At 48.5% G+C, this 27639-nt stretch overlaps 1 protein-coding gene across 6 annotated transcripts in view; it reads left to right on the top strand.

Annotated features, from left to right (window-relative positions):
- The window catches only part of LOC138472139 (cyclin-dependent kinase 11B-like), a 945042-nt gene that overhangs the window by 761327 nt on the left and 156076 nt on the right, over nt 1–27639 (top strand). For all 6 annotated transcript variants that reach the window (XM_069610151.1, XM_069610152.1, XM_069610149.1 and 3 more), the window contains one exon: nt 4521–4642. In XM_069610151.1, the coding sequence (XP_069466252.1) occupies nt 4521–4642 (122 nt within the window). The remainder of the gene's footprint in view (nt 1–4520; nt 4643–27639) is intronic.

Raw genomic sequence — 27639 nt, 5'->3', positions numbered from 1 at the left:
CACTGTTATGCTAGTAAATGGAATAGATTTGTCATCTGGTGTAGAGGAAGAAACATCAACCCTGTTGACTGCTCTCCCACACAAATTGTTCTGTACCTGACTCATTTACTGGACTCAGGTCTAGTATTCAATTCTATTAAAGTCCACCTAGCGGCACTTTCTGCATACACCACTTCCCAACTTAAAGTGTCATGGAAAGTGTCCCAGTTATTAAAGCCTTTATAGAGGGGGTAAAGAGAATACACCCTCCGATAGCAAACCCAGCTCCCGGCTGGGACCTAAATGTGGTACTTGCCAGGCTCATGGGCTCACCATTTGAACCCATGCATAAGGCAACTCTTAAAGACCTCACTCTTAAGACCGCCTTCCTAATAGCGATCACCTCCATTAGGAGAGTATGTGAACTACAGGCTCTTTCTGTTCTAAACCCCTTTGTAACAGTTCACAAAGATAAGGTGGTTCTACGCACACACCCAAGGTTTGCACCGAAATTCATCTCGAAATTCCATGTCAACCAGTCAATAGAACTACCAACATTCTTTCAAAACCCTTCAAATTTGGGAGAAAAAAGCCTGCATACACTTGATGTGCGCAGAGCTGTCATGTTTTATATGGAAAGAACTAGACCACTGAGAAAGACTAATCAGTTCTTTGTCTCGGTGGCAGCAGGATGAGAAGGAGATGCAGTCTCAAAGTCCACTATATCTAGATGGATTGTTCAATGCATCACTCTGTTACACTCCTGCTAAGAGAGAACTACCCTTCAAGCCAAGAGCACACTCTACTCGAGGCACTGAGGCATCCATAGCATTCTTTGCAAATGTTCCCCTTGAGTCCATTTGCAAAGCGGCAACCTAGAGTTCTGTACAAACCTTTACAAAACACTGCTGTCTAGATGCCCACTCTAGATCCGATTCCCAGGTGGGACAAGCAGTATTAAGACATCTTTTCTCTACTGTTCCTTCTCACAACCCACCTCCAACTCTGGGTACTGCTTTCTAGTCTATGCACAGCATGTGATTCTAAACAGATTAACAAACATCAGAAGACAATGCATTACTTACCGTAAAAGCATTTCTGATGGTTGTATCTGCTTAGATTCACATGCGCCCACCCTTCCTCCCCGCTCGGATGGAAGGAACATAGACATCTTTTTATATCTCTCTTTTCTGTACTCACTCACGTCTCTAAGGCTCCCTCAGGGCAGAAAAAATACAAACAGAGGAACCTTGACGCGTGAGGGATTGTGGGTACACCGCACGTCACTATAGGGATAGTGTTACAGACACGCCTTGTCGACATCCCCTTTTTGCCTACGAAAAACAAACTGCAATACTCCGCAGTGACCACTGGATGTCGGACTATGCACAGCATGTGAATCTAAACAGATACAACCATCAGAAATGGTAGTAATGCATTGTCATTCCCTGGATACAATCCTTGGTCAGGATATGGCCTTTGGGAAGGCGGTTCTTAATTCCGCAATCTAATTTGGTACTCTAAATTCTTTTCCCTCCTCCATTTACTGGTACTTCTTTGGGAGTCTGTCAAAGAAGTGGAATGCGTTGGAGGACACAATCCATTCGAAGAACAAGTTACTTACCAACTGGTATCGTTCTTTCGACTGGATGTTCCTCGAATGCATTCCACATTGCCCTCCCAGCCTGCCCCTCCGGAGAATTTCCTATGCGATTGCAGCTTCAGTTTCCGCAAGGCTAAGTGCAGTCCAGCAGGCATCAGACTGGTGTCAAATGTTCTGGGGGAAAATCTTAAACTGAGGCTACGGATGCCATGCGTCCTATTTATAACATCCTGTGACGTCATCCTCGACAGAGGCCATCGACGCAAGATGCCCTCTGCCGAAAAAGTTTCTGAAGTGCACAGCTGTGGACATTACATGTCAAAGATGTGGAATGCATTGGAGTAACATCCAGTCAAAAGAACGTTACCAGTTGGTAAGTAACTTGTTCATAGGTCAAAAGTATGAATTCAAAAGGAAATCTTGCAAATATGGGAAAGCAGAGCCGTCTGAGTTTAAAATAGTATGCACAAATCCCGGTTAGAACTGCTTGCGCTTAATGCAAACTATCGGTCAAAGACTAAAGAAAGACCTTTCAGTTGGAAAAAGAAGCTTTCAAACATTCCATTGTCGGCAGGATAAATCGTTATTTCTTGTCCCAATTTCTCTTGTTGAAATGTGTACCTGGGTATTACTCATGTGCAGATATACGTAGGTATTTGATTGTTGGGGAGAATTCTCATAAATTTGCTAATTCCCTTAATCTTAGAGACCCCCGGGAACTTTGCCGGATTTCGAGGACTTGATTTTTTTACCTGGAGAGAGTGTGAGCCTTTTTTTCCCACTCTCTTATGTATTTTGATGTGTGTTTTATTCTTGTGTTCTTTGATTATGGGGTTTTAGATAACTCCATAGGCATCATCTTTTCATGTGTGTCACACTGCACCCTCAGTGCAGTGACACAGGGAAGCCTTACAGGCTGTCCCAAGGTTTAAAATACCTTCTCTGGGATACACTACTGTTTCCAAGAGAAAGTAAAGTTAAATTGACTTTACTAGTCTTTTTAAATTCCTAGACCCAGCACACACTACCTTCCCATAGAGTGCTGGAGGGGTTACCTAGTACCACCTGTGTCTAGAAACTCATGTAGCAGTCAAATGCTACCCTTTCCTATCGCAATGGCTGGTGGCAGTGGTTTTACAACAAACTATCATGATTTTTCCCGACTGCGAACACCGGTAGCTAAAAATCGCGTGAGCCATATTTTTCAAGATGGCGTCTGAGCCCCCTTTTTTAAACAGGTTCCGGTCTTCTTTTTTCGCTGTTTCTTTTTGGAAAGGTCCTTCTGGAGTTTCTCTGCGCGCCAAACCAGGTTTGGTCCCTTGGTTACTACGCCTTTGGCGGGCTTCAGGACTGAAGACCGCCTCTGGCGCCCGAGTGTCTGGGGTAGGCAGGAAGTGAGGGAGGTGCCTGAAACTCCTTGTGCTTAGTCTCCTAGGAGACCCAAATGCACTCTGTGGTGATTGGCTGGCTGACTGTCCGGCAAGGACAGCCACCCTGCTGGGTGAGTGGCAGCTGGGCTGGAATGAATGGGAGAAAACTGTTTAAAAGTCAAGTCTCTTGGCTTGGAAGGTGTCGACAACTGGAACGAAAGAACCGAAGATGAGTTGCAAGAGGACGGCTGCTGCAACTCCTGGACCGTTGGTCTGCGTGGTGAAGCCCTGCTGCAGGTCAGAATCGCCAAGTTCATCTCGACAGAGAAGCTTTTCAAGGGCGACTTCTTCCTTTGAGTTGGTAGGACCAATCAACTCGTAAGCCACCTGGACACCATTCTCGGGGCTGGTTGTATTTTCCACAGAGTGCTGCAGGAAACCGAATAACCCTGGAGAAGGGCACTAGTTTGGGTGCTTGACTACAGATACCGAAATCGAAGAATTGCCAGTTTGCCAGCTTTGTGACCAGTCCCCGTGCAGTGCAGGAGTCCCCTGACCTCCTCCCTCTTGTCCCCGCGACTGAGGCTCAGGAACGGCGTGATCTGCAGGAACTGCCAGGAACAGAAGTCTTCAGCTGCATCTTTTTCTTCAATATAAGGTACTGTGAAACACGACCGAGAGAATTTACCTCTCATTGCGAAAGTGCGTGAAACTTTGGAAACTGGCAGGCCTAGTCAGCTTGTGACCTGACATATGAACCTTTCTTCTAAGAACTACTTCTGAGAACTGTGGCAAAGACTTTTCCGTTTAAACTACCAGAACCATTGTTACCTATACAAAACTCTAGTCCATTGACTTTGGCCTACCTATTGCATTGAACTAACTCCTCTGGTGAACTCAAACTATTTGCACTGTTTTACAGTAACTGTAATTTTCGTTTTATTATCTTAAGCCTTTTTGCTCCTACTTCAAATGCTCTGAATGCCGTTTTGCTCCTCCTTCAAAGTAGTTTAAATGCCTCAGAACCGATAGAGCGAAGTACTGTAGTATATTTTTGTATGATATTGATTGCCTCCTTTTAGTGAATGTTTTTGAACTGATTTAAGAAGTGTTTTACCAAGAAACCTTGAGTATAAGTGTCTATCTGAATACTTGTGGTTGTAGACCTCTGTGTCACACCCTTACAGCTCACATTCCCTTTTGAGATAAGCCTGGCTCCTCAGCTAGCTACCCAAAACTGTGTGGTACAGAATTATACCAAAGGTTGCTTTTGCTTACACCTGTAGTCGTAGTTGTGTGCAGTGGTCCCAAATGGTACTGCATAACAATGATCAAGTGATTAGAAACTAAGCATATTATATGCTGGCAATTTTCTGTCACTCAGTCCATCACCACTGAATTTCTTGGAGTAAATCCCACCCCTAAGAAAGTGCATTGTTAGATCAGTGTGATGTTGGTGCTGAATGCATGCTTTTAAAATAACTTGCTACAGATGCTCTGTGAAGCTGTCCATTAATTTTTAGTATTTTCGTTTTTCACTCCACTGAACTGCATTTTTATTGTTGCAGGTGAAGTGAAGACGCTGATGATTCAACTGTTACGAGGCGTTAAGCATCTTCATGATAATTGGATCCTTCATCGAGATCTGAAGACATCCAACCTGCTACTCAGCCATGCAGGAATTTTAAAAGTAAGAATTTGCCCCTTGCGTAAATGTGAATAGTTCTAAATTACAAAAATATCTTTATTGGTGAAGAGCCTGCACATAACTAACTAAATGCATTTTTTAACATTTCTGAAGCACCAACCTTAAACATTTCAAACAGTTATGTTGAATTTGGGAACAGTACAGATGTCAAAAAATTAAATGTGACTGAGGAAGCACATTTAAAATTGCATGTTCTTCCTCTGAGTTGATGGTTAATTGTTACCTTAACTTGCTGAATAGTTAAGTTTGAAAGGGAATCCTTTCAGCTGCTTTTCTGACCAGTGTTGGGGAGAATTTTCATTTGTGCCAATTCCCTTTAACCTTGGAGACCCCCAGCTCTTTTGCTGGAATTGAGGATTTTTATCCTGGAGTGAGTGAGAGCTTTTTCTCACACTCATGTATTTTTATCTGATTTGGACTCATTGTTTCTTTTGGTTTTGAAGTCTGACAAACTCCATAGGCATCACCTTTTTGTATTATGACCCAGCACCCGCGGTGCAGTGTCACAGAGAAGTCCTTTGGATTTCTCTAAGGTTTAAATACCTTCTCTTGGATAAACTACTGTTTCCAGGAGTAGTAAAGTGAAATTGACTTTATTACCTTTTTCTCTTTGTAGACCCAGCACACACCATCTTATGTGGAGTGCTGCGGGGTTACTTGGTATACTCTTTGTCCACCTTCTCATGTAACATTGTTACCCTTACTACAATTTAATGCCTGATGGCAGTGGTTTAATTTTCCTAAGATTTTGCGTTTTTACCGCAGGCTGAATCCTCAGCTGCAGAACTGCACCCATGGATGCCCATTTAATCAAAATGCCCCCGGTGTTCCTTTTTCGCCGTTTCTTGTTTGTAAGGTCCTTCTTCAGATTTACCCTACGCGCCAAACCAGGTTCGGTACCTTTTTTCATTTTGTCTTTGTCGGAATTCACAGGTGAAGCCTGCCTCTGGCTCCAGCTTGTCTGGCAGGGCAGGAAGTGAGGGAGGTTCCCGAACCTCTGTGCTTAGTCTCCTTGGTTACAGGAATGCACCCAAAGGTGATTAGCAGTCAGGCTGTCCGGCAAGGACACCCACCCAACTGTGAGAGTGATAGCTAGGCTGCAAATGAATGGGAGAAACATGCATAAGAGTCGAAGTCTTTTGCAAGGAAGGCAGTCGACCACTGGACGAGGAGCTTGCTGCACCCTCCTGGGCGTTGGTACCCCCGGTGAAGCCCTGGCACAGTGCTGAAGCTCCAAATTTTGTATAGACTAGAGAAGCCCAGAACGGACCCTTGGGTTGGTGGGACCAATCGACCCCAAGACTAACTTAACTGAAACCCCTCTCCCTGCTGGCTGTACTTCTTTGCTGCTGCTGGAACTTGGTGCCAGGGGAAAGGAACACCAAGAACGAGTGCATCGTCTTTAAGCCAGACCCAAGTTCCAGGAAGATCCTACGGACTCACTCGATGGTGCTATTGACGGTACCTGAAACCGCGAAGTGCTGCTGATTTGGAATGAGCCCACTTCTGCTGCCGACCTTCAAACTGCAGTGCAGGGGTCCCCAGATCTTCTCCCTTTTGTCCCCCCAACTGAGGCCCAGGAACACAGGAGATGCAGGACTGCAACATGAACAGAAGCCAGCTGGACCCTTGTTAGGAAGAATTCTCAAAAATGTGCCAATTCCTCCCACCTTAGAGACCCCCAGCTCTTTTGCTACACTTTGGGACTTTGAACTTTTCAGTTCAATGTGTTTTCTGTGTTTGGTTTTTTTTTGTTATGGAGTCTAACCAACTCCATAGGCATCATCTGTTACAAATGTGTCGCAAAGCACCTTCAGTGCAGTGGCACAGGGAAGTCTTTCAGATTTCCCAAGGTTTAAATACCTTTTCTGGGATCAACTACTGTTTCCCAGAGCATTAAAGTGAACTTGACTTGAATTGGTATTGTACTTGCTATAGACCCAGCACACCCTATCTTACAATAGAGTGCTGGGGAGGTTACTTAGTATCCCCTGTGTCTAAATGCTCATGTAACATTTTTTTTGTTACCCTTTCCTCAGTTGACTGGCTGGTGGCAGTTGTTTCGTTTTGAACTACCTTGGTTTGCATTTACCGCGACTGTTCGCGGCTCCGGTAAAGTAACCGCGGAAGCCATCTTTTACAAAATGGCGTACAGCCATCTTCATCTTTACTATAATGGTGCCCAGTCTTCTTTTTACGGCCAGGTCTTCGAGTTTGAGTTTCTCTGTGCACCAAACCAGGTTTGGTCTCTTTTGTTAATTTCGCCTTTGACAGGGTTTTTGAGTGAAACCCGCCTCTGGCGCCCGAGTGTCTGGGGTAGGCAGGAAGTGAGGGAGGTGCCTGAAACTCCCTGTGCTTAGTCTCCTAGAAGACCCAAATGCACTCTGTGGTGATTGGCTGGCTGACTGTCCGGAAAAGACAGCCACCCTGCTGGGTGAGTGACAGCTCAGCTGGAATGAATAGGAGAGAACTGAATAAAAGGCAAGTCTTTTGGCTTGGAAGGCAGTCGACCACTGGACGAAGGAACCGAAGAAGAGCTTGAGGAGGGCCGTTGTTTGCCCGGTGAAGCCCTGCTGTAGTGACTACTTGCCAAGTTTGCATCGACGGAGAAGCCCCTGCAAGGACGACTTCTCCCTTTTGAGTTGGTGGGACCAATCAACTCCAAAGTAAGCCACATGGACACCCATCTCCGAGCTGGTTGATTTTCCTCAGAGTTGCTGCAGGAACCATATAGCCAGGGAGAGGACACCAGATTGTGTGCATTACTTTTAAGCTGGCCTAAAGCTTTTGGAAGATCCTCCAGACTCCCACGAAGCAGGACTGACCAAGCTTCGCCCCCCTCAGCAGAATGCGGGATCCCAGAAGCAAGGTAAATACACTTTGACAGCCAGGAACCGCGCTTATTGCTATTTGCTGTACCGCAAGGAGCTGAAACGTGAAACAGCAATTGAAAGTAAAGTTTGCCGTTTGCCAGTGTAGGAGTCCCCCGACGTCCTCCCTCTTGTCCCCACGACTGAGGCCCAGGAACAGTGAGATGTGCAGAGCTGCACGGGAACAGAAGCGCTGCATCTTTTCTTCTTTACCCAGGTACTATAAAACAAGTCTTAGAGAACTTAACTCTTACTGTGGAAGGGCTTGTAACTTCTGCAACTCACAAGTCTAATCAGCTTGTGGCCCTACATTTGATTCCTCTTTTTTAATCAAAGACTCCTAAGAACTTGTGCAAAGACTTTTCCATTTACTTAACTGAAGTACTGCATCCTATACAAAGACTTTTGCCTATTAACTTTGGATTAGCCTATTTAATTATATGACTCTTCTAAGAGGATCTGAAAGTATTTGCCGTGCTTAAGAATATTGGTGATCACTTGTGTTCTAATAACCTTTGCCTTTTACCAGCTGCCTGTTGTCGAAGTCCTTCAACAGTAGGACACACTCTTTGACCTCTGCTGAAGTCTGCCCTAGAGGGTCCACCTTCTGCAAGTAAAGTCTGCAGCTCAGGGTGGTCTTTAGGATCCAGATCTCCAACATAAATAAAGGCTTCTTCCAGCTCTCTTTCACCAGTAGCGGAATCACCATTTCCTGGTTGTTCCTCACACTCTGCCTCAACTGGTGGAGGGGTCACAGGTGTGACCTTGGAATGTCCTCTCAGGGATGTCCTTGTCCTTTGAACAGGTGCGACACCTTTCTTCTTTCCTGATACCTTGGGTTTCCCCTTTGTCTCCTTCTCTGTTCTTGAATTAGAAGGGTGTCCTTCCTGTGGACTCGGCGTTACAGGTACCTCTAACTTCCCATTGAGAGTCATATGAAGTTGCCTCTCTGGCCAATCTAGTTTTCTACTGCTTGCTTTTACTGGGAGGCCTATGGGTGCTTCATAACTCCAAGAGTTTTAAAGTCATTCCCCAACAGGACTCTCCCAGGCACCTCACTTTGTACACTGACAGGTATCCTTAGTCATATTGTTGCACTGGATGAGAGCGGGTAGTCTAGGAATCATCTGGAGTGGGCCACCAGCAAGTTTGGTGGGATCCTTGAGTGCCTTAGCAACATCCTCAGACTTGAAGAAAGTTTCACCCACTACTGTAATGCTGGCCCCAGTGTCTCTAATGACGGGGGTCTCCTGTCCATTTACAAGTTCACTGTCCTTGTAATATTATTTGGTGTTATCTGGAATAGTTATACACATCTACATTCTGTTGTTGCCACAGACCCAGGGACACTAAAGAAACACTGGCTGAGACTCCCATGGGATCTTCAGCCAATAGTTGGAAAGTTACCACTTGCCATATGAACAACTTCTTCAGGGATGAAGGCTAAGGAGGCAGTGTGGACCCCTGAAGGTTTACCCTTGCATCTGGGATCCTCTTTCACATTGTCAGTTGACCCACAAGCATAATATTTACCAAATGTTCTTTGGAATGGGGGCCTCTGCTGACCTCCCTCTGGTTTAGCACCAGTGGTTTCACTAGACCGACCTGGTTTCCCATGGGGTTTACACTTTTTCTTTTTGAGGCCCCCTTTTGGGTGATTGGAATTCTTTCATCTTTCTTGTGCTGCTTCCCCTCGTCCTTTTTGTGAGTGGCCCAAGAATCCTTGTGAGTGGCCCTGTTGGCAACCCACAAGTCAGCAGCCTTTGCTACCTTTTTGGAATCAATTTCTTTTGAGTCAGCCAAGTGCTGTCTCAGCTCAGGAGAGCAGGCATCAAAAATAGACTCTAATGAAAACAGATTTCTCATTCCTTCAAAGGAGGTCCCTCTAACGCTTAACCCAACCATCTTAAGTTTTTCAAACATTCACACACCCAGGTAGCACAAGGGGTACATCTGTTTTTTTGAGGGTTCTAAACCTCTTAAGGTACTGGGAAGGAGTTTTGCCAAATCTGGCAGTCAAGGCCCGCTTCACATTCTCATACTCCTGTCTTTCAAGATCACCCAACTCCTGTCTTTCAAGATCACCCACCTCCATTACAGCCTCAGTTGCAACCTGGGGAAGCCTAGACAAAAGCCAAGGAATTGGCTGACTCCTTGTGAGACCCTGAATCCCATGATTGTACTCAAAGGCACCCAACCAGTCCAAAATATCAAGATTTACATTATTACATACTCACTGCTTCTCTTTAGGCAGGCGAGGCCTCTTGGGACTGGAAGGCCTAGAGAACTCCGGGGTGGAAACATTTTCAAGAGACAATCTTTTCATTTCAAGAGCATGTTGCATTTCCAATTCCCTGAGCTTGATGCCCTGATGGTTGGCTTCAGCTTGAGCTTCCAACCTTTTAAATTCCAATTCAAGTCTCATTCTTTCAAGAGACACATTTCTGATGCTTGTTAATCTGCGTAGAATCACATGTGGTCCGACATCAATGGTAACCGCAGAGTATTGCATCTTGTCTTTCGGGGACCGAAAGGGGACATCGGCATAGGCGTATCTGAAACACTATCCCTAGCGTGACGTGTGTAGTACCCAAAATCCCTCACACGCCGAGGTCCCTCAGATTGTTTTTTTCCGCCCAGATAACTGGTCGCCCTATAGCAGAGCTCTTCATGAGACATTGTTTATCTTACCGAATTGTCGGTTTAATCCACGTTAAGTCACTTCGCCCATCAAGAACATCTTCGACGAAGACTACGGGGGAATCGTCTACGGTTGTGGGTTCCGGCGCCTAAGATCCGGCGTTCGGACTTCCACGTGGTCGGGCCTTCTGGCCGGCCTACAAAGTAGGGAGAGTGGGCTCGGGGTTTGCCATACTGCTATGATGTCTTTCCTCTTTTCCACTGCTTTCCTTTTTGGTCTGGTCACCCTTCCCTTCTGCTATGGAAAGGACTCCATTTAGATTCTTACCTGTGTGTAGGGTCAGATATCCATGGAAAGACGAGCACACGTCATGTAACGCTTGTCTCCCCCTAGATCACGACGAAAAGCAGTGTTCGGCGTGTAAACTCCTTAAATCTAAAACCCTTAAGGAAGGGGCGCCGGTTGAAGCGGTGGGCCGCGTACGGAATGTCACGTGTGGAGCCTCCCTCAACTGCCGCAAGACCTGCCGAAAGTGGCGGGGGTACATTGAATGACCAAACGTCCAACATGGACGTTATAGACCTTGAGGCGGACTATTCTTGAGCCGCCACGCCCGTCCCCGACCCTTCCAGGCTCGACTCCGGTCTTGCTACAGGGACCACACCCGGTAACAGGGGCGTACAATCGCACCGCACAAAGCACACAACCCAAGCGCCCTCCTCGACGACTTCGTCGAAGAAGGCAAAAGCGCCATCGGATCGGTCTGATCCAAAGCCTTCCCCGCATCCGCAGCAGCGCATGACGACTGGGCATAACAAACATAACAAGGGCGCTACTCCCCAAACTACACACGCTGAAGTTTCTGAACAAGAAACTTCGACGGTTTCCAAGGCCCGTACAGGCCCGAAAACTATGAGTAGGCCTCTACCCGAGAAGCCATCCACTGGCCCTTCTGGAGCCGCAGAAGACATTTTCACTGCCGACACTTCATCGAAGGCGTTGTCTCCCAAAGATTCGGTGAATATCCGCAAGAGCATCAATAGGATTGCTACGGCGGTGGGCCTAGTACCGGTTCCGCCCACAGTTATGGGCCAATCCGCCGAAAAGTTTTCCACGGATTTGGAAGACGATCCTGAAGACTCTTACGAAGAAAGCCAGGTACCCCGCTCAAGCACCCTGAGGAGATCCTCTCAACGCCTTAGGGCGGAGAACACGGTTCCTACTCAGCTATAGGTCCATTTGGGTCATCCAAGTGGACCACGGAGCAATTCGAGGGGGGTATGGATCGGCTGGAGCAGTTTTTCAGGGCTTCTGATCAACTTCCGCCGAAAAAAGCTCGGGTAGACCCTAACCCTCAAACACAAGATGCCCAACACCAAGTTGACTATCAAGAAGATGTCCAGATGGACACGTATAGAGACATCTATACAGAAGAAGAGGCTTCTTTTCTGGACAACTATGGGGAAGATCAAGGGGCAACGGACAACTGGGAGGACACCCAGCAGGACGATCACAATTCTGATATTGTTTGTCTCGACTCTCCCCATCCACCCCGATTCGACAAACTTCCCCGGTGGATGATCAAATGGCTTTCAAGAACATGTTGGAAAAAAGCAGCGGAATTCTTTAAAATTGCCACGCTTGAAGCCTTGCCTGAACAAGATTTTGCGGAGGACATTATTAATGAAAAGCCTCCGGCAAGCCAGGCTATCCCTCTCTTGAGCTCTGTAAAGAGACGGCTGGCTCCTTCCTTACTCACACCCGCTCAGACTAGGGCTGTGAACCCAAGGGTCGAAAATCTTTTCTGGCCCTCCCCCACCGACCCGCTTTATATCAAAGGACACGCAATCCCAGACCCGCTGGTGGTGACCAACACTCGCAAGAGAGCAGGGGTTCCCCTTGCCACGGGAGAGTCACCCCCGGACAAGGAGTCCAAAAGGTTGTATGCCTTAGGCAAACGAGTTACGTCGACGGCGGCCTATACCATCCGGATTGCCAATAACACGACGTTACTGGCAAGCTACGTCGACGCCCAATGGAACCTACTCCAGGAAGGCCTTCAGGAGGTTTCCGGAACCAACGCGAGCCAAGCTTCTCGCCATTGTCTCGGAGGGCAAACTTGCCAATCAGAATGTTACCTGAACAAACAGGGGGGCACTCACTCTCCAGGGCTATCCAAGCTGTCCCTAAACATCTGGATATGGGCTCTCAAACACAAGATGTTCCTGATATCCCAACGTGTTCCAGGGGAACTCAATCTGCTGGCAGACGTACTCGGCAGAGATTTTCCTCTGCCAGAAGAGTACGAATGGCGACTGCACGAAGACCTTGTATCCAACGTCTTCGCAGAATGGGGGTTTTCAGAGATCAACCTGTTCGCTACTCAGGAGAACGCCCAATGCCAAGATTACGCCTCCAGGTACCCCCAGAACCGATCCAAGGGGGAACCATGATTCTGGTGGCTCCCATGTGGGCCCGCCAACCTTAGTTCGCGCACCTGATGGAAATGTCCCTCTCCCCACCAGTCAAGCTGCCCTGCCCGTACAACATGTTGTCTCAGGACAGGGGGGAGACATGTGGGAGACTCTGCACCCATGCCCACAAACTCTGAACATAGCAGCCTGGCTCCTGAGGTCTTAGAGTTTGGACATCTGCAACTCCCTCAAAGATGCATGGACATACTGAGGGAGGCAAGAAAGCCTAACACACGTTATTGCTATGCCAGCAAATGGAAACGTTTTGTCATCTGGTGCAGTTCCAAAGGCGTCAATCCCACCGATTGCTCGCCTTCACACATTGTGTCATATCTAACCCATCTGTTGGACTCTGGGTTAGTCTTCAATTCCTTAAAGGTTCACCTAGCGGCATTGTCAGCCTACACCACGTCACAGCAGAAGTTGTCGTGGTGGAAAATACCTGTGATTAAAGCCTTTATGGAAGGGGTTAAAAGAATTTATCCCCCATCACTCACCCAGCCCCTGGGTGGGATCTAAATGTGGTTTTAACTAGGCTCATGGGACCCCCTTTTGAGCCTATGCATAAAGCTAGTCTGAAAGACCTGATTTACAAGACAGCCTTTCTAGTAGCTATCACTTCTATCAGAAGAGTTAGCGAACTACAGGCCCTCTCGGTTTTGGACCCCTTTGTTACAGTCCACAAAGATAAGGTAGTTCTGCGCACACATCCCAGATTTGTGCCGAAATTTATTTCGAAGTTCCATGTGAACCAGCCAATCGAACTACCTGCGTTCTTCCAGAGACCTACTAACATGGCCGAAAGAAGCCTTCACACACTAGATGTGCGCAGGGCAGTCATGTTCTACATGGACAGAACTAAACCACTGAGTAAGACTAAACAATTCTTTGTTTCAGTGGCAGCTGGTAGAGAAGGGGATCCTGTCTCTAAATCAGCAAAATCAAAGTGGATTGTCAAATGCATCACACTATGTTACTCTTGCAAAGAGAGAACTGCCCTTCAAGCCTAGAGCACATTCTTCTCGAGGCACTGGGGCATCCATAGCATTCATTGCAAATGTTCCCCTAGAGCAGAGGTCTTCAAACTGAGGGGCGCGCACCAGAGCCCAGCATGATTAGATTGGAGGAAATGGGAGGGGCAGATCACATGGACCATAAAACGGTCTTAGGCGCCAATGAAAACATGGCCAGCAGTTGCAAATGGATATTCAGTCCTTTAGTCACAGACTGAATAGTACCCAAGGGGTTGTTTTTTATTCAAATGTAAACAAATTGTGATATTTAAAGAATATTATTCAGCAACAATAGTCAAAACTACTAGCTGCATAGTGAAGCAACTCCTCAAACTGGCCCACATTGGCCAAAAAAGTGGCCCATTTTGATTGGCCTACACTAGCATTTTGCATTTTTTGTACAGTCATCGCCCTATTGCCCTATAGGCCAGTCCAAGCCTCCCGACTCATCCATAATGGGTGAGGAGGCATCCACCCACTGGCCACCTCACCCATTATGGAGGAGCCGAGGAGCCAGCGCAGTGAAACACTGAGCACTCCCTCAGCTGCTTTATCCAGCTGAGGGAGTGCTCCTGGGCCAGCTGAACTGTCAAAGGGAAACACGGTTTGCCTTTGACAGTTAATTTCCCCAGCCGCACATGACCACTGAGCCATGCAACGTTGGGGGTGTTTTGCTTCGCCAGCCTTGCATAGCTCATTGGAAATGCTGGCTGTTGCACTGCATGTATGTATGTGCGAGGGGGTGCTCCTGCGCCTCCTCGCACATACGGGCAGAGCAACCTGGAGCGGGGCATTATAGCAACCACGCGCAGGCCCCTGCAGAAGTTACATTTATGGCGATTTATTTTTTATTTAAATGTGTATGGATGTGTGTATGTTTGTGCTATGGGACTGTGGTGGGAGCAGGATGGGAAAGCTCCTTTCCTGGGACTCTTCTACCTCCTCTGACTCTTCTAAGACTTCAGAGTTAGACTCTGAACGATCATCCTCCTGATCAATTTCCACATTTCCTTGTTTAGTAGGTGTTACAGGCCTACTACCCAAACTTTGGTGTTTCAACAACCTTGTAATCAACTCATTTCTTTCCTTTTACAATAAGATTCCTGACTTTACACATTTCTTTCAGTTGGTCTACTGTTAAAATGATCAGGGCTTCCTGACTGAAGCTATCCATATTTGGCATGTTACAATTGCTGTTTTTTTTTTTCAAACTTTTTCTTATTTTCAACAAGAAAGAAACATATCAAGTACAATGCACATTTTACTAGGCCAACAGGGTATCATCCAGGTAGCAACATAAACCTGAATCAAAGAAAACAATAACCTCGAAATGTATATTAACCGCAACACATTTAAAAACGATTGCTGTTCTGATGAGCAAAGCTTTGTGGGGGTTTAGTTGAACATAAGCAAAGCAAAATACTCTATGTAACAACTCTACAATAGATCCTCACCGCCTGCCACCAATGTTAGGCAAGATTGTATGGAGTACCCTGTGGGAGACTACACCATCCCTGTCCTCTTGGCAATAGTTAACCCAACCTTTGGTATAAGCATGTACTACACAAGTTGGTAGTGTGACTGAGCAACCAGGCGTATCTCAAGAAGGGTCAATGTGAGCTGTAGGGTTGCAACATAGTTTCACAGTGATAAGTATCCAAATAACACTTACACTCAAGGTTTTTTGATTAAGCAATTATTTATTAATTTAACAGTCAGTTTGAATAAGCCTTCTTTAGAAGGGAGCACTTAAATATACTTCAAAAATGTACACACACACACACTCGGTTTCAATAAATTAGTAGATACCCATTTGGGGTGGCACAAAGACACTTCCTACACCCTGAGGTGACTTAAATAACTAGGACACTGTGGACATTGATCTATCACAGTACATTTAGAGCAATTCTGAGTTTGATGTCAAAAGGAAAAGGTGAAGGCAGAAAACAATTGTTAATAGGTTTCTCAAACAGTTAAGAACTTTTAAACCCCCGTGCAATGTAGATTAACCCTTTCCCAGCTACACAAGTAAAGCATATGATTTTTCTTTAGGTACAGTTCAAAACACTGAGTCAGAGGTTGGTCTTCAAGGAGCTAGGATAGCCAATGTCAATTGAGCGAAGTCTGGGGGAGCTGGAGTTGTTATTGAAGGTAAATAAAGAGGCTTGCACATTATTATAGAGTTTTTCTTGAAAAAGAAATAACTGTTGGGCCACAAGCTGGGAGGCTGTTAGGGAGAATGCTCAGAAATGTGCCAATTCCCTCCACCTTAGAGACCCCCAGCAACTTTTCTGGATTTTGAGGACTTGACTTTTTTACCTGGAGAGAGTGAGACCCTTTTCCCCACTCTCTCATGTATTTTAATGTGATCTCTGAACTTTGTGTTTCTTTTGGTTATGGAGCCTGACAAACTCCATAGGCATCATCGTTTTCTTTGTGTCACACAGCACCTTCATTGCAGTGACACAGGGAAGTCTTTCAGATTTCCCAAAGGTTTAAATACCTTCTCTGGGATAAACTGTTTTCAAGAGCAGTGAAGTGAAATTGACTTTATTTCCAATTTGAAACCTTCTAGACCAGCACACACTATCTTACAATAGGGTGCTGGGCGAGTTACTTGGTATCGCCTTTGTCTAGTTTCTCGTAACATTTTTGTTACCCTTTCTACAGTTAATGGCTGGTGGTAGTGGTTTACCTTTTACTACAATTGTGTGTTTTTACCGCGGGCTGCGTTCGCAGCCACGGTAAGGCACCCATGGGTGCCCATTTCGTCAAAATGGCACTGGTCTTCTTTTTTTGCCATATTCTGTTGGAAAGGTCCTTCTTGAGATTTACTCTGCGCGCCAAACCAGGTTTCGTCCTGTTCTTTTTTTTTTTTTGCTGGGATTCACAAGTGAAGCCCCTCTCTGGCTCCAGTATGTCTGGCAAGGGCAGGAAGGGAGGTGCCCGAAACTCCCTGTGCTTAATCCCCTTGGTTACAGGAATGTACCCAAAGGTGATTGGCCGGATGGCTGTCTGGCAAGGACATCTACCCTGCTGGGTGATTGACAGCTGGGCTGGAATGAATGGGAGAAACCTGCATAAAAGGCGAGTCTTTCTGGCTTGGAAGGCAGACTCGATCACTGCATGAAGGAATCCGAAAAAGAACTTGGAAGAGACGCCTGCTGCAACTCCTGGACCGTTGGTTTGCCCGGAGAAGCCCTGCTGCTGTGCTGAAGCTCCGAATTCGCCTCGACTAGAGAAGCCCTGCAAGGACGACTTCTTCCTTTTGAGTTGGTTGGACCAATCAACTCCAAAGTAAGCCAGTCTGGACATCCTCTCGAAGCTGTTTGTATTTTCGCTGCAGTTGCTGCTGGAACCGAAGAACCAGGGAGAGGAGCACCAGATTGTGTGTGTTGCTTTCAAGTCAGACCAGAGGACTAGGAAGATCCTCCGGACTTCCTGTTGCAGGACTGACAAAGCCTGAGCCACCTCAACAGAGTGCTGGACCCCAGAAGCAAGGAACGTCTGAAGTGGTATCCGAGAACCGCGGTTTTGCTATTTGCTGCCGGACGCGATGAGCTGAAACACTGAAGGACGGCTGAATTGAAGTTTGCCCATTTCTGCCGCTGACAGTGCCATTGCAGAGTAGTAGTCCTCAGGAGTCCTCCCTCTTGTCCCTACGACTGAGCCCCAGGTACAACAGGATCTACAGAGCTGCACAGGAACAGAAGCCAGCTGGAACAATTTCTTCTAACCAGAGGTACTGTAAAGTCTTGTTGTGTAGCCTTACTTGCTCTCAGTTGAGACCTGTCTTGGTTACCTTGCAGAGTTGCTAAAGCTTTGCCCCTCACTAGCCACTCAGCTTGTGGCCCTTCAGGTGTTCTATTTTCTACAAACACCCTACTGGGTGACTGACCGCTATGCTGTAATGAATGGGAGAAACCTGCATAAAAGACCAGGCTTTTTGGCTTGGAAGGCAGAGTCGACCACTGGATGAAGGAATCTGAAAAAGAAATTGAAGAGGCTGCCTGCTGCAACTCCTGGACCGTTGGTTTGCCCGGTGAAGCCCTGCTGCTGTGTTGAAACTCCAAATTCGTATTGACATAGAAGCTCCGCAAGGATGACTTATCCCTTGCAGTCGATTGATCCCACCAACTCAAAAGTAAGCCACCTGGACATCCTCTCGGAGCTGGTTGAAATTCCACTGCAGTTGCTGCTGGAACCGAAAGTCGCCAGAGGCACACCCAATCGTGTGTGTTGCTTTTAAGCTGGCCAATAGCTACAGGAAGATCCTCCGGACTCGCAGGAAGCAGGACTGACCGAGCCTGAGCCACCTCAACAGAGTTCTGGACCCCAGATGCAAGGAAAGCCCATCTCGACAGCCAGGAACCGCAGTGTTGCTATTTGCGCTAGACGCAAGGAGCTGAAACACTGAAGTGCCACTTGTTTGAAGATTGCTCGTTGTGGTCGGTGACTGTCCCATTGCAGTGCAGTAGTCCTCCCTCTTGTCCCCACGACTGAGGCCCAGGAACACCAACAACTGCAAAGCTGCACAGGAACAGAAGCCGTCTGCTGCACTTTTCTTCAACCTAAAGGTACTGTACAGTCTAAGAGAACTTACCTCCTGTTGTGTAACCTCACGTGTCCTCTTGGAGACTTGTCTTGGTTGCATCTGTAGAGTTGCTAACTGCTTCTTTACCTTGCAATCCTAATCAGCGTGTGGCCCTACTTTGATTTATTCTTATTCTACAAAGACTTTTAAAACATTGTGCAATACTTTTATTTACCTACAAGAAGTGCTTCAGTTCACCTTGAATTTTGCTAACCTAACATTGGCTGGCCTGACTCCCTGAATGACTCTTCTCTCCTCTATTTATTTGTTTTGTCTTCCTTCCAGGAAGGGGTTTACTAAATTGGCATTCAGGGTTACCAAAAGCACTTACCTGCTTCGGAATATTTGTATGATCTCTTGTTCTGTTCTAATAACCTTTTCCTTTGACCTACTCATAAGTCTGATTCTAAATGCAACAGTGATATATTAATGTCCCCAGGACCCTAACTATAGAAGTCAACTGAGGGTGTAGGTAGTGTCTGTGGGCCATCCCAAAAAAGTATTTACTGATTTAGAAGACTGAGTGTGTTTTTTTTAAAGTGTATTTGTGTTGCTTTATATTGCTCCCTTCTGAAGAAGGCTTACTCTAACTGACTGTTAAATAAATGAATAATTGTTTAATCAAGAAACCTTGTGTGTGACATCGTGAGAGGAGTATGCTAGACATTTCAAATACACGTACATTTATACATATAGTCCAGCCCCTCTTCGTGTCATACATTTATTTACCTAGGTTCATGGCCTATCCACATAACTTAAGTCATGTTTAAACATCTTTGAATAGTTTGTTTTCCTTTAAACACTTCAAATGTTTTCCAAATATAGGACACAAAGGTATAATTCCTTATTTTGCTCCCTTCGATGTGCCTATTATTTGTTCTTGAGTTTAAAGTCTGCTTAGTTTCAAGGAGTGAAAACAGATTTCTGCAAGAAGAGCACGCTCAACTATTCGTCATTCTACTTTGCTGTTTGAACGGGGAAGGCACTATTAGAACAGACGGTATCTAAATTACTGATTAGTACGTCTTTTGTTTAACTCCAAGGTTTCTCAGCATAGGACAAACAATCCACTTTAACAGCTTGAACATTCTTATCTACGTTCAGATCATGGACACAGTACAAAGTTCATTTTTGCTCTGCTGGAGCCAAAAACACAATTCTAAACATGGGATAGAAAGTAAGAGGCAATCAAAATGGCGGATAACTCAAAATGGCGGCGTAGTCAGCCTGGTCCAGGTTAATTCACTGCAATTTATAGTGTAATGGGAATGTGCTTAGACCAATCGTTTACTATCAGGCTGTATTCATGCAAAATATACTCTTACAAACCCTCCTTTTGGCCTAAGCGAAGAACAATAGCATCATCCGAAAACCACGTATCATCATAGCATCCTGAATCGCTATCTTCAAAAACATTGATCACCATTACTTCATTCATGGTGATGTCCGGCATTAGTAATTTTTCCGGGCCTATGTGTCTTAGGTTCAAGTTTACCAACTGCTTGTGCACAACTTCATCCCCCTATTATGTAACAGATGACAGGAAGACACTGTGTGCAACAACAGCAAAACAGTACAATGATCCTTTTTCATCATTACGACTGCAAAGATCTTCCAGTCACAGGATCATAACAAGTCCTAGAACCATGTGCCAATATCCAATTTTTCCTCTGGAACGTGTACTTCTCCAGCATGGGGTCTGGCATGGATTCACATGCTCATGAATATTCCCCGTCAGGCTGGGAATCCTCGGTAAAGAAAAATCAGTATCAGTTTCGTTTCTGATCTGTCTTTCGTAGTAGTAACCAATCACTGATCTCTGCGTCATACTGACTACAGCCAATGACTGCCCTCTCCCTAAGCCCCGCCTCTGGCAGCCATCTTCAGATTTATACCGCACGTTCAAGTGTTGGGATCCTCGTGCTATTGCTCTCGAGCGTTGGTGCTTTTTTCGCGCTTTTTCTTAGGAACATTTTCTCTTTTTCGGTCAAAAGAGCCTCAAGCTCCACCGTTTCTTTATCCGAACAACGGGGACCCGTGTCGGATTCTTCTACGCCCCTCTAGGGTGAAGATTTCGTCGAGCCACGCTTTTGGAGGACTCCAGAAGTTTCTCAGGCCCTTCTCGAGCATGGCCCAGGAGAAGGGAAGCTCGACGCCCGGAAAGCTGTTCAGGGTCTGCCCTGGATGCCAGCTTCAGAATGTCTTTAAGGAGGACGAACACTCCCTTTGCCTTTACTGCCTGCATGAAGACAAGACGCACGTGGAGAAGGACTGTGCGTTTTGCGGCAATATGTCGGAGCGGACCATAAAGGACCGCCATCAGCGTCTCGCCAACTGGCTGGAAGGAAAGAGCCCGTCAGGCGAGAAGAAGAAGAAGAAGTCCGAGCGGTCTTCTAAGACCTTTGAGGGCGCCCCGGCGACGGGGGTCCAACAGAAGGCCAAGCACCGCGAGTCCGCTGGCACCGGGAGCGGCGAACGGTCGGGCTCTACGGGTGCCAGGCAGGGCGCATCCTCCCCGGCGCCATCAACCACGAGCCAACGCTCTAGCTCGGGTAAGAGGAAGGCCGAGCACCCGGCGAAGCTCCTGGAGAGACCCCGGTCGTGCTCGAAGGCCCCATCGGAGGGGGAGCGAGGTGGTGACCCTCCCCCCAAGGAGAAGGCGGTGAGCGCACCTAAGGTGGTGAAAGCCTTGATCCATCCGGCCAAGGCCTCTATCGAGACAGTCGCGGCGGCCCTGGCTCAGCCTGTGGAGGCTACACCAGTGGTGGCGACCTCAGGGCCCAGAATCTCCCTGCCACCGCGGAGGGAGTCCTCTTTCATGCCCATCGACAGGACCCCCGTGAAACCTCCGACGGAGAAGAAAAAGGGGGGGGCAGGAGGTCGTCGTGGATTCGGCTTCAACCTCTGAGGAGGAGCTGATCGAAGTCTTAGGCCACGGCGCTGGCATGGAAGAAGACCATCCTGTCGGGAGGGACCCCTACGTGGGAGACGACGAGAACGTTGAGGGTGCCGACGGGGCTCCTGATCGCCCGTCGGAACCCCCTCAACCAGTGCCGCAAGACAACTCGGCGGCCATTTTGTTGGCTATACAGTCCTTATGCTCGGAGATAAGGATGAGACTGCCGTTACCACCAACGGAGGAACCGCTCCCGACGGGGGACCCGGAGCCAGGCCCTTCTGGGAGCCCTCCTCTTAAGAGAAGGATTCATCCTCCACCTCCTTTTCAACCTTCGCGCCCTGCTCAGCCCTCCTCCCCGCCCACGACACGTGGGGATGATACGGGGACTGACACGGCCGCGACGGGTACTGACGACAAGGTTTACGACGAGGATCTCCCGTCGCCACCTCCCACCCGGGCTTCCCCGCCCGACGAGATTGGATCGTTTCACGCCATGATCGCCAGGGCATCCGATCTTTTCCAGCTCTGCCCGGAAGAGAAGAAGGAAGGTTTCCTTTATCAACGGCGCGAGACCAAGAGGAAGACGGTCCTCGCTGTACCTCTACTGGACGATATCTGGGATGAGGGTCTCGCCCTCCTCAAGAACCCATCCACAACGCCGGCTAGAAGGGATCGGTAGGAGAAGTAGTACTGGGTCCCGGACGCGGCCCCCTTGTGCCTTCGGGCACAGCCGACCCTGGACTCGGTCGTCTCCGCGGCGGCCAGGAAGAAAGCGGGGGGGTGCGGCCTCTACGTCAATCCTCCCCACCGGATGGCGATGGAAAGAAATTGGACACGATGGGACGCAGAGTCATCTCATCGGCAGCGACGACGATTAAGGCTGCCAACGCCTTGGCTATCGTAGCCCGCTACGACAGGGAGTTGTGGTACAAACTTGCCCCCCTGCTGGACTTCCTACCAGACAAGAGGGCGGAGGCCCTAGAGATCTTGCAGGAAGGAGAAGTGGCATCGGACCACGCCATTACGATAGCGACGGAAATCGCGGACACCGGATTTCGCCAGTTGGGCAACGGCGTGTGCCTTAGGCGGCGTGGATGGCTCAAGGCTACTGACTTCCGTTAGGACGTGCAGACCAGAGTCTTGGACATGCCGTTCGACGGGAGCAACCTGTTTGGGAAAACAGTGGACGATTCCCTACAAGCCATCAAGGCGGACACAGAGACGGCCCGGGCTCTTGGTGTTCTCCAGCAACGACAGCCGCCCTTTCGGAGCGGCGGAGGCAAACAGGGTGCCTCCAAAGGTTCCAGCGGCGGATTTTCCACCTATCATCAAGCGGCCCGTTCGTCGTCACAGGAAGCCTACAGGGGACGAGGCAAGTCGGGCGGACCCCGCCGTCGTCGCCAAGGAGGACAAGGCGGCAAAGCCTCGTCGAAGCAGGACTGAACCGGCCGTGGGGTCGGGCCCCCACCGAAGCACCCCGGTGGGAGGCCGGCTGGCGAGCTTCGTCAGCGTGTGGGAGTCCATCTCCACCGACCGTTGGGTGCTGGACGCCCTGGCTCAGGGTCACACGCTCGAGTTTCTGAAGAGGTGCCCGCGCGTCCCCCGTGTGGCCAGGAAGGAACATCACGTCCCTCAACTTCTCTTGGAGGTAAGGGCGATGCTCAGGAAGGGCGCCATCGAGCTTGTCCCAAAGAGGCTTCGGGGCTCTGGAGTTTACTCAAGATACTTCCTCGTGAAGAAGAAGACGGGAGGATGGCGTCCCATCCTGGACCTACGACGACTGAACAAATTCATCAAGGCACAGAAGTTCAGGATGGTCACCCTCCAACACGTCCTGGGTCAACTGGAGGAGGGCGATTTCCTGTCGTCGTTGGATTTGGAGGATGCCTACTTCCATATCCCCATCCTAAAGGGACACCGAAAGTTTCTCAGATTCGTGGTCCAAGGGCGTCGCTACCAGTTCAGAGCCCTTCCTTCGGATTGAGGTCGGCACCCAGGGTGTTCACCAAGTGCCTCGCACCGGTGGCGGCGCGGCTGCGCCTAGAGGGGATCCACGTCTACCCCTACCTAGTCGACTGGCTCATCCGAGCGAAGACGAAGGAGCTTGCCGTGGAGCACACGGCAAGGACCGTCCAACTACTCACGGACCTGGGATTCTCCATAAACTACGCCAAGTCCCACCTGGTGCCCGCGCAGACGCACTATTTCTGGGAGCGAAGCTCGACAGTGTCGCTTCTGGCCTCTCCGTCGGAGGAAAGGACGAGGGCCATCTTGCGCAAGGTGCAGCGGATGCTAGTTGCGGACGCGGCCAGGGTGAGGTCCATCAAGTCCCTCCTCGGAATGATGTCTTCTTGCATTTATCTCATCCGCCTGTGCAGGCTCCGGATGCGCTCGTTGCAGGAGTTCCTGGACGCGCGCTGGATCCAGACGACGGGCAGCTTCGAGGAGAGGATCACACTCGATGAGAGTTTCCGAAGAGCGATCCGGTGGTGGGGCACCCGTGCGCATCTGACGGCGGGCATGGACTTCCAGACCCCCGGCCACCAGGAGACAGTGACCACGGATGCCTCCCTGGAAGGGTGGGGAGCGCACACCGAAAATCTGCACGCGAGAGGCCTTTGGCTTCCGACGGAGAAGTCCCTCCATATCAACGTCCTGGAGCTCCGTGCAGTGTTTTGGGCCCTCAAGGGCAAGGTGGTGAGGATCTTCACCGACAACACCACCACCATGTTCTACATCAGGAAGCAGGGCGGTACCAGATCCCCAGCCCTGTCCAATGAGGCGCAGGATCTGTGGCATTGGGCCGTCGCCCAAGGGATGTTTCTGGTGCCGTTTCATCTGGCAGGAATAAAAAACACCATCGCAGACTCGCTCAGCAGAGAGCTGCGCTCGTGCCACGAGTGGGAACTATGACGGGATCTAGTGGACCGCCTCTTCTGACGGTGGGGCACACCCCAGATCGATCTGTTCGCGACGGCGACTAACTCCAAGTGCCGGAGGTTCGCCAGCAGGTTTCCCCAGCTGAGGAGCATGGGCGATGCTTTCTCGTTCCACTGGGAGGGCCTGTTTCTATACGCGTTCCCTCCATTGCCGTTGCTGATCCAGCTCATCAACCAGCTCAAGAGGTCACGGTGCAGGATGATCCTCGTCGCACCTTCGTGGCCGAGGCAGATATGGTTGCCGGACCTTCTGGACTTGTCAGCGTCCCCGTCAATCAAGCTGCCAGTGGACGCGGATCTTCTCTCCAGGGAAGGAGGCGCCATCCTCCATCACGACCCGAAGTCGCTGAACTTGCAGGCCTGGCTCCTGCAGCATTAGAGTTTGGAGGCTACGATATACGGGCCGACTGCATAGAGGTTCTTGCAAAGGCCAGGGCGTCCTCAACTCTTAAATGCTATGGACACAAATGGAAGAGGTTCTCTGTCTGGTGCCACGCACAGAAGATTAACCCTCTAAGGATTAGGGCTCCCCAAGTACTGCCGTACCTACTGACATTGGCCAAGGCTGGACTGGCGCACGCGTCCATCAAGATTCATCTTGCTGCGATCTCCCGATACACCAGAACCACGGGGCGGACATCTTTGTGGTCTCATCGTCTGGTGAAAGAATTCATGAAGGGACTGTTCAGATCGTTCCCGCCGGTGAAGGCTCCGGCCCCGGCGTGGGAGCTCAACGTGGTGCTGACCAAGCTCATGGGACCTCCGTTCGAGCCTCTGCACTCGGCTCCGTTGAAGTTCTTGTCGTGGAAAACAGCGTTTCTTGTGGCCATCACCTCCGCACGACGGGTGGGAGAGATCCAGGCCCTTTCCTGCAAGCCCCCGTACTTGACTTTTCACGACACAAGGGTAGTGCTCAGGACGCACCCCTCCTTCATGCCCAAGGTGCCTTCGGACTTCCACCTCAACGAACCCTTGGTGTTGCCTGTTTTCTTCCCGTCGCCTTCGTCGCCAGCTGAAAGGACTTTGCACTCGCTGGATGTGGCTAGAGCGCTGAAGTTCTACGTGGACCGCACGAAGTGTTTTCGGAAGACGTCACAACTTTTTGTGAACTTTGGACCTGTCAATCAGGGGAAGGCTCTCTCGAAGGCCTCCATTTCCAGATGGCTCTACGGCTGTATCATGTACTGTCATCGGTTGGCAAACCGACCGCTGCCTGGCCGTCCGAGAGCCCATTCCACCAGAGCGATCGCAGCTACCACGGCGTTCCTATCTGGTGTGCCCTTGCTGGACATCTGCAGGGCTGCTACGTGGAGGTCGACGCACACCTTCACGAAATTCTACTGCGTCGATCGGGATTCCAGGGAGGAGTCCAGGGTCGGCCAAGCAGTGCTGTGCAACCTGTTCGCCTAAGGTGAGCCTGGTGAGGAGGTAAGAATTGCTTAATGTTGAGTTTTGGATATAATGCTTAATGTTGAGCCTTTGCCACCTCCTGTGGTTGTGCATGTGTGTACTGCTATGTATTCTTTTATTCATGAGCATGTGAATCCATGCCAGACCCGATGCTGGAGAAGGAACAAGTTACTTACCTGTAACTGTTGTTCTCCAGCATGGGTCTGGCATGGATTCGCATGCGAACCCTCCCGCCTACCCCTCTGCGGCTCTTCACTTGGTCATACTGCCACTTCACCTGAAGATGGCTGCCAGAGGCGGTGCTTAGGTAGAGGGCAGTCATTGGCTGTGGTCAGTATGACGCAGAGATCAGTGATTGGTTACTACTACGAAAGACAGATCAGAAACGAAACTGATACTGATTTTTCTTTACCGAGGATTCCCAGCCTGACGACGGGGAATATTCATGAGCATGTGAATCCATGCCAGACCCATGCTGGAGAACAACAGTTACAGGTAAGTAACTTGTTCCTTCCGTACTTAAGGTGTGTCTTAAATATGGTGGGGGATGAATCGGGTACAAAAACACAACATCCGGATTCCACCATTTTGCACACCCCACCATGCTCAACTAGAATGATGTCTAGCACCATCCTATTTTGGAGAGTCACTAATCCAATAGCCTTTTGCTTTGTTATGTTATACAGGATGTCAATGGTTTCATTGATGGTTTTCTCTAAAACCCTCGCCAATTTTCTAATATCTTGGGAGTTTATCTGTCCCCAAAATGGTACAAAGGATTTAGCAACTTCACCCAGAATCTGAGGGAGTGTCACCATCTTCATCCTGCCTGGGACGAGTTCTAGAAACTTCAGCAGTGCTGTCGACATATACACCTGGTAACAGTATTCCTAAATAACAAGTACCCTCCCAATCTCTTGGCAACCATGGATATGCTTCATTACGCTTCATTACTGCAAACAAAGTAAACGGGATCTCCTACATACAGAGTTCTATCCTCGCTGGTTAGTATGGCAGTATTCATACATCCCTCGAATGTACCCATTGGCTGGGAACCCTCTTTGTATGCAAAATGGAACAGTGTGTGGACTACGGTTAATGGTATAGGAAGGAGGCATGGCATTGCTATTACCTACTGTAGCCATTTTAAAGGTAATCATAGATTGGAAAGGTCTGGAGAGTCTATCAGAAGGCCTAATAGAAGCAACATTTAGCTTGCTCCTATTTGCAAACAGAGAACCTGCTAAAGGTGCTAAAAGTCATTTTTCAAACTAGTTGAGATTAGTCCCATCAAAATTCCCAGTGACACTATCGTTCCACCTGCCAAAGAATAATGCCCTAAGTGAAGTGAAGCATAACAAGCAGTAGTTAGAGGGAGAGGGTGGATATACCAGCCCAGTCCTTTTTCCCCATGTTGTGGCAGATGTGAACATATCCAACAATTGGTCTTATTTTGAATGGCATGTGGGGCGTTCATAATCAAGAGGGTGTTATGATAACCCCGTGTGTTGGAGGTCTCGAGGACGAAGATTGTGCGAATGCACATAAGGTAGAGACACTTGCAGTTGGCAATAAAATATCAAGCGCATATACACTCTCCAGATACCAAAATAAGAGTGTCGGTGTAATTACAATACAAGCTATTATTGTGATCAGTATCCATTTGGTCCTAGGGGACCATGGCCCTCGATGGGCGGACTCATTATCAGCAAAACGATCAGTATCATTATTGGTACGAGTGGCCCCAAACACAGGCATAGTTTCTCAGTGTCCGTTAGAAGCCTCACTGTTAGGTTCTTTTAGTTCATCTGTGGGTGGCACTTGTCAACGTGGCCTATCTTGATTGAAGGCAACTTTGCCGGTCTCTGCCTCTGATCGTATGCAGCAGAGGAATGACGAGGGACTGGCTCAACGTTGGTTTCTCGTGGGTACAGAATCCTAGCTGCACTTTCCTATTCTATTTTCATTAATGTAATGTCAGCAGGCCCTAAATCTAAATCCTGTTCTGTGGTTGCAGATTGTACCTTAAAACTCCAGGTACAGAATGATCAGGGAACAAAGCGTAGTTTCCTGAAGATGAAGAAGCAAAAACAAGATCGAACAACGGTGAAGAAGAAATTGAAGAAGCAATCACCCCAG

The sequence above is a fragment of the Ambystoma mexicanum genome, chromosome 8 (assembly GCF_040938575.1).
Source record: "Ambystoma mexicanum isolate Mex_15411 chromosome 8, UKY_AmexF1_1, whole genome shotgun sequence".
NCBI classification, from domain to species: domain Eukaryota; kingdom Metazoa; phylum Chordata; class Amphibia; order Caudata; family Ambystomatidae; genus Ambystoma; species Ambystoma mexicanum.
The sequence above is the reverse complement of the archived record's forward strand: the minus strand, read 5'-3'. Positions and strand labels throughout refer to the sequence as shown.